At 33.0% G+C, this 8,321-nt stretch overlaps 1 protein-coding gene across 1 annotated transcript in view; it reads left to right on the top strand.

The window, feature by feature from the left end:
* Nucleotides 1-5,156, top strand: part of LOC115231460 (insulin-like growth factor-binding protein complex acid labile subunit) — a gene marked incomplete at both ends in the record, with an annotated part of 38,605 nt that extends 33,449 nt beyond the window's left edge. The window contains 3 exons of the mRNA XM_029801479.1: nucleotides 1,679-1,750; nucleotides 3,927-3,998; nucleotides 5,085-5,156. Of these exons, the coding sequence (XP_029657339.1) occupies nucleotides 1,679-1,750; nucleotides 3,927-3,998; nucleotides 5,085-5,156 (216 nt within the window). The remainder of the gene's footprint in view (nucleotides 1-1,678; nucleotides 1,751-3,926; nucleotides 3,999-5,084) is intronic.
* Nucleotides 5,157-8,321: the final 3,165 nt, after the last annotated feature.

Raw genomic sequence — 8,321 nt, 5'->3', positions numbered from 1 at the left:
GTTGCATTCAATAACATTTTTGTAATTGCAGAGAGAGAGGCAGATTTAAACATGCAGACTCTCTCTCTCTCGCTCTCTCTCACACACACGCACGCACACACACACAACCACAAAGCAGTTTGTAGTCATACACATGCTGACATACATATATATATATGTAAATATACATGTGTCACAAACATATATATAGATGTATATTTATATCTATATATATGTATACATATGTGTGTATATATATATATATATATATATATATATATATATATATATATATGTATATATATATATATATATATATATATATATAAATATATATATATATATATATATATATATATATATATATATATATATATATATATTACATATATATATATATATATACAAGGCCACCTCATCCCATGGACGGTGCTGAGGTGTCAAAAACTAAAACCAAAGTTTTTCAAAAAACTTGTCCGAACGTCCCATCGGCCTCCCCTTTGAGAAACACTGATTTAACCCAAATTTCAGACACCAGCTAAAGAAGAAATAAAGATAGACTTTTTTCTATTCCAAGAAAAATGATTTTACAAATGCACTTTCGCACAGCTCTATCGAAATCGCACAGCTCACCTGAAATCGATCTTTGTAATTTTTTTCAAAACTTATACCCACCTCCTGATAGTAGAAAACAGAAATAAACAGTTTTTGACTGCTATTTCTAATTTTTCACTATGTGACTAAGCAACCTGTTGCCCGCCCCTTAATATATATATATATATATATATATATATATGTGAAAGCAATATTAAACCTGTGAGTGAGACGTAAACAGTAGTAGCAGGGAATCGTAAAGTATATTTATCACGTAAACGTATCAGTGCCATAGGGAACGATGCTTCTAGTTTTTATAGCCCCAGGATGACATCTTCTCCACTTTGCTAATGACACACTGTCTGTGTCTGATTAATATTTGTGAAAGGAAAAACACATTGCCATCTCTAGCCTAACGTGATACACACGCACCCGTGTTTCGATGACGAGTTACTACCATGAAATCAGGGCCTGTGTTTATTACGTAAAACCAGAGACGAGAACCATAATATTAGTTCGCAAATACAAGTAAGACACAAGTGGTGTGTCGTTTTGGCAGCTAGCGGAGATATCATCCCGGAGCTATAAACAACAGTAGCATTATCCCCTAAGGGACCGACATATATATATATATATATATATATATATATATATATATATATATATATAATATATATATATATATATATATATATATATATATATATCCTTCACAATATATATATGTATATTTCACTTCATAATTTTCTTGTTATCTCCGCTTCAAATTCTGTTTTTTGCACCTCTTTAATTTCATTTTCGTCATAAGCATCATGGCCATGAACGCGACCATCACCGTCCTCAACACCACATTCATTATCATCTCATCATCACAAACGACATCATCATTAGCATCATCTTCACCATCAGTCAACTGCGTCACAAGCCATCATTATCAATATCATCATAATCTTCACTTCTCATTATCTTCACCTTCATCTAATTTTTGCACTCCTACTTCCTTTTCTTCTACATCTACATCCAGTTGATTAGACATATGCGTATTTAAAATTGTGTGACTAATCATTTTTATACCATTTCTCACCAATTCTCTTCCAACTTACAGAAATCTAGCCAATAATAAAATCGCGATTATTCAACATGGATTGTTTGAAGGTCTCACCAATCTATATAAGTTGTAAGTTTGATCTTCCTGATATTATTAATCTAATTGTATGTTTCTACATATATTGTCTTCCCTTCTATCTTCGCTCTCTCTTTCATCCTCTCTAACAGACGCTCACTTTTTCTGTGTGTGTGTATGTGTGTGTGTGTGCGGGTATGAAAATGAGTGTTTGTCGTTTACGTTTGTGATGTGATTTATATAAATTAATGTGAACAACGTAACAATTAACAATTAAAGACAAATTTCCCCAAATACAGGGAAAAGCCATGTAGGACAACGAGGGGAATCCAGAGATTCAGATCTAACTATATTCGACAATTAGGCACCAGGAATAAGAAGTAGAATACACATCCAGGTGAATTCCTCCTGTATGATAAGTAAATAGAAATATCCTATGGCAGAATTCGGAAAAATTCAGACATTTTGACAACAAACGATAAATATAGAGACAGTTGCGTTTATTAGTTTGCTCAGTATAAAGCCTACAATTGTTTCTATTATATTAATATTTAAAAAACCTTTAGTATACAGATGTAGCCGGAGCAACACTTAAGGTTGGTAACATAGATGCAAACACAAAGATACAATGCTTATATACACACACATATATCTGTACATAAATAAAAATATGACGAATCTGAATTGTAAACTGAATTTCGTTGCACTCAATAACATTTTTGTAATTGCAGACAGAGAGGCAGATTTAAAAATGCAGATTCTCAGTCGCTCGCTCTCTCTCTCCCTCACACCCACAGAGAGGCACACACACACACACGCACACATATACAACACACAACCACAAAACAATTTGTAGTCATACACAGTCTCACATACATATATATATGTAAATAAACATGTGTCACAAACATATATATATATATAGATGTATATATATATATATGTATATATATGTGTATATATACATACATACATTTATATATATATATATATATACACAACGCCCCCCATCCCATGGACGGTGCTGAGGTGTCAAATATTAAAACCAAAGTTTTTCAAAAATATTGTGCGACCGTCTCATAGGCTTTCCCTTTCAGAAACTCTGATTTAACCCAAATTTCAGACTCCAGCAAAAGAAGAATAAAGATAGACTTTACTCTATTTCAAGAAAAACGATTTTACAAATGCACGTTCCCACAGCTCTATCGATCGCATACTCACCTGAAATCGATTTTTGTATTTTTTATCAAAACTTATGCCCTTCCCCCCTGATAGTAGAAAACAGAAATAAACAGTTTTTGTCTGCTATTTCTAATTTTTCGCTATGTGGCTAAGCAACCTGTTGCCCGCCCCTTAATATATATATATAAATATATATATATATATAGATATATATATGAAAGCAATATTAAATCTGTGAGTGAGACGTAAACAGTAGTAGCAGGGAATCGTAAAGTATATTTACCACGTAAACGTGTCAGTGCCATAGGGAACGATGCTTCTAGTTTTTATAGCCCCAGGAGAACATCTTCTCCAATTGGCTAATGACACACTGTCTGTGTCTGATTAGTATATGTGAAAGGAAAAAAACATTGCCATCTCTAGCCTAACGTGATACACACACACCCGTGTTTCGATGACGAGTTACTACCCAGAAATCAGGGCCTGTGTTTATTACGTAAAACCAGAGACGGGAACCATGATATTAGTTTGCAAATACAAGTAAGACACAAGTGCTGTGTCGTTTTGGCAGTTAGCGGAGATATGATCCCGGAGCTATAAACAACTGTAACATTATCCCCTATGGGACCGACATATATATATATATCCATCACAATATATATATGTATATTTTACTCCATAATTTTCTTGTAATCTCCGCTTCCAATTCTATTTTTTGTACCTCTATAATTTCATTGTCGTCATAAGCATCATGGCCATGAACGCGGTCATCACCATGCTCAACCACATTCATTATCATCTCATTATCATCACCATAAACGATATCATCGTTAGCATCATCTTCACCATTAGTCAACTGCGTCACAAGCCATCATTATCAATATCATCATAACCTTCAGTCCTCATTATCTTCACCTTCATCTAATTTTTGCACTTCTACTTCCTTTTCTTCTACATCTACATCCAGTTGATTAGACATATGCGTATTTAAAATTGTGTGACTAATCATTTTTATACCATTTCTCACCAATTGTCTCTCAAATTACAGAAAACTAGCCAATAATAAAATCGCGATTATTGAACATGGATTGTTCGAAGATCTCACCAATCTATATAAGTTGTAAGTTTGATCTTCCTGATATTATTAATCTAATTGTATGTTTCTACATATAAAGTCTGCCCGTCTATATTCACTCTCTGTTTCATCCTCTCTAACAAACGTTCACTTTGTCTGTGTGTGTGTACATGCGGGTACGAAAATGATTAAGGATCTGAGTGTTTGTGGTTTACGTTTGTGATGTCATTTTAAAAAATTTATGTGAACAATGTAACAATTAACGATTAAAGACAAAATTCCCCAATACGGGGAAATCCCATGTAGGACGACCAAGGGGATCCAGAGATTCAAATCTAACAATATTGGCACCAGTAATAAGAAGTAGAATACACATCCAGGTGAATTCCTCCTGTATGATAAGTAAATAGAAATATCCTATGGCAGAATTCGGAAAAATTCAGACATTTTGATAACAAACAATAAATATAGAGACAGTTGCGTTTATTAGATTTCGCAGTATAAAGCCTACAATGGTTTCTATTATATTAACATTGATAAAAACTTCAATATACAGATGTAGCGGGAGCAACAGTTTGGGTTGGTAATATATATGCAAACGCAAAGATACAATGCTTATATACACATACATATATCTATACATAATAAAAATATGACGAATCTGAATTGTAAACTGAATTTCGTTGCACTCAATAACATTTTTGTAATTGCAGACAGAGAGGCAGATTTAAACATGCATATTTCAATTCATAATTTTCTTGTAATCTCCGCTTCAAATTGTGTTTTTTGTACCTCTATAATTTCATTGTCATCATAAGCATCATGGCCATGATCGCGACCATCAACGTGCTTAACCGTCCTCAACACCACACTCCTTATCATCTCATCATCATCATCATAAACGACATCATCATTCGCATCATCTTCCTCATCAGTCAATAGCGTCACAAGTTATCATTATCAATATCATCATAACCTTCACTCCTCATTATCTTCATCTTCATCTAATTTTTGCACTTCTACTTCCTTTTCTTCTACATCTACATCCAGTTGATTAGACATATGCGTATTTAAAATTGTGTGACTAATCATTTTTATACCATTTCTCACCAATTCTCTCCCAAATTACAGAAATCTAGCCAATAATAAAATCGCGATTATTGAACATGGATCGTTCGAGGGTCTCACCAATTTAGAGAGGGTGTAAGTTTGATCTTTTTGATATTATTAATCTAATTGTATGTTTCTATATATATGTGTCTTCCCTTCTATCTTCGCTCTCTCTTTCATCCTCTCAAACAGACGCTCACTTTTTCTCTGTGTGTGGTGTGTGTGTGCGCGCGGGTATGAAAATGAGTGTTTGTCGTTTACGTTTGTGATGTGATTTATATAAATTAATGTGAACAACGTAACAATTAACAATTAAAGACAAATTTTCCCAAATACAGGGAAAAGCCATGTAGGACAACGAGGGGAATCCAGAGATTCAGATCTAACAATATTCGACAATTAGGCACCAGTAATAAGAAGTAGAATACACATCCAGGTGAATTCCTCCTGTATGATAAGTAAATAGAAATATCCTATGGCAGAATTCGGAAAGAAACACAGACTTTCTAACAAGAAACGATAAATATAGAGACAGTGGCGTTTATTAGTTTGCTCAGTATAAAGCCTACAATTGTTTCTATTTTATTAACATTGATAAAACCTTCAATATACAGATGTAGCAGGAGCAACACTTAAGGTTGGTAACATAGATGCAAACACAAAGATACAATGCTTATATACACACACATATATCTGTACATAAATAAAAATATGACGAATCTGAATTGTAAACTGAATTTCGTTGCACTCAATAAATTTTTGTAATAGCAGACAGAGAGGCAGATTTACAGATACAGACTCACACACACACACACCACACACACACCACACACACCACACACGCACACTCACACACACACACACAACACACACTCACACACAAACACGAACACACATACACAACCACAACACAATTTATAGTCATACACTATAGTCATGCAAATATATATACACATGTTCACAGATATATACAGAAACAATATTATATATATATATATATATATATATATATATAATATATATAGACAATAATATATTATGATTTTTATAATTTGTATTCTTATATGTACTGAATTATAAGATATATATATGTATGCTATTAAGTTTCTCATTTTGTTAAATGAATATATGATCCAACATTCTAATATATGAAAGTTGATTAACAAACTAAATTTGTTTCTCCATTTTCTTTTTTGTATCATATATATATGTATATATATATATATTATATATATATATATATATATAATATATATATATATATATATATATATAATATATATATATATATATATATATATATATACATAATTTACAAGATAAGGGCAAAGGAAAATTCTAATGTCAAATATGCCGAAAGAAAGACAAAAAGACTAAAATTTATCGCTGATGAAGTGAAAATTCTTATGAATTATCCCCGAAATTGGGACCAATACGGTAATAACGAATTTTTGAAAATTCTATCGATTTGTTTCGAGACGCATAAATTATAATGGTTATTGACAATTTTTGTCTTTTTTTCGGCATATTTGGCATTACAAAATATTTCTTTTGCCCTTATCTTGTAAATTATTTATAAACGTAACCTTTAAAGGTATTTTTGATATGCTGGCCATTGATAAAATGTTTTTCCCGAAAAAATGTTATCCTACATTATATTTATATATATATATATATTATATATATAATATATATATATATTATATAATATATATATATAATATATATATATATATATATATATATATATATCTATATATATTATACATGAGGTACCTAAAAGTAACCGAAATTATCTCTGTTGGGTTAAACCAGTTGTAGTTCAGTCTTACTCTGCTAGAAGCCACTATCAGACATCAGTGTGCCGACCGGCATTGTCATTTAGACTCGTACTGCCACGTGATGTATCGTTGTTTTGCAGTGCTTCTCCTGTGTTATTGATTTTTTTGCGATGGCTGCTGAACGAAGGAACAGCGTGCATCCGGGAAATTCTGATTTCTGCTGGGAAAGCGGCAGCCGAAACAATTGTCATATTTGACACAACTGACAAGGACGTTACCAGGAGCAAAGCACAAGTTTACAAGTTGTTTCCACACTCCAGGAACGGTCACTTGTCGCTTGAAAAATAACTATGTTCAGGGCGACCAATGACTTCCCGAAAGAATGAAAACATCACAAAAGTTCATGAACTCATCTTGGAGAACAGTCATCGAACAATTGAGAAGCTTGTTGATACCACTGTTATGTGTCGTAGTGCTCCTGCCGACGATTGTTTTGTGCGAGGAATTGCAATTGAAAAGAGTTGCAGTGAGAGACACACAGGGAGACACAGATAGAGAGAGAAAGAGAGAGAAAGACAGTGTCATACAGAAACATTGAGGAAGACACACTGTGTGTGTGTGTCTGTGTGTATGTGTGTGTATGCGTTTTCTTTTACCCCATCAGCACATTGATGGGGTGAGCGAAACACAAAAGTGTGTGACACAGAGATTGAGAGAGAGACAGAGAGAAAAAGAGAGAGAAAATAGCACAGACAGACACAGAGAGAAAAAGACAGTATGCGCGTGTGTGTGTGTGTGTGTGTGTGTGTGTGCACACGCACCCACACACACACACGCACACTGTCTTTTTCTGTTTCTAAACTGTCTCTAAACGGATACCCTGCATTTGAGAAAAAAGAAATTTAGAAAGTATTTTACGGTATAAAACAGTTTGTTTTTATTTTTACGTATTTTAACTTATCTTTGATTCTTTCAGAAATTTGAGCTACAACCGTTTACAAAAATTTGATGGCGCTTTCTCATACCTTTCCAGCATAAATGAGATGTATGTACAATAATACTCTTTATTTCTTGGAAAAGTTTAACACTTTGTAAATCTAATAGCATAAAGAAAGATTATCAAATTCACAAATATTTAATGCAGTTGACAATAAATAATGATGTGTTGGTTTACATTTTAATAAGTCGAAATGATTATTTCCGAGAGTATTGTGTTCAGTCATTGTAAAGTCTGCTTTGAATTGCATGACAGTTGGTTTGATCTAACTTAATCCATGTAAATACACGTAACGTTAGTGGCCATGTATTTACAGCCTTCACTAGATACGTCCATTTGACTATGATTTCATTAGCTTCCTCACCTTTCTTATTTACGCCTTCTCCAGTTCCGTTTTAATTTCTATAGTTAGTACATTGTGAGATTCTAGTACACCTAGGTACAGATAACTCTCGCATTGTTTCAGTGATTTTAAAGTCT

Source organism: Octopus sinensis, unplaced genomic scaffold, assembly GCF_006345805.1.
Source record: "Octopus sinensis unplaced genomic scaffold, ASM634580v1 Contig18552, whole genome shotgun sequence".
Classification (NCBI taxonomy): domain Eukaryota; kingdom Metazoa; phylum Mollusca; class Cephalopoda; order Octopoda; family Octopodidae; genus Octopus; species Octopus sinensis.
Note: the sequence above shows the minus strand (reverse complement) of the source record. Positions and strands in the feature narration are given on the sequence as shown.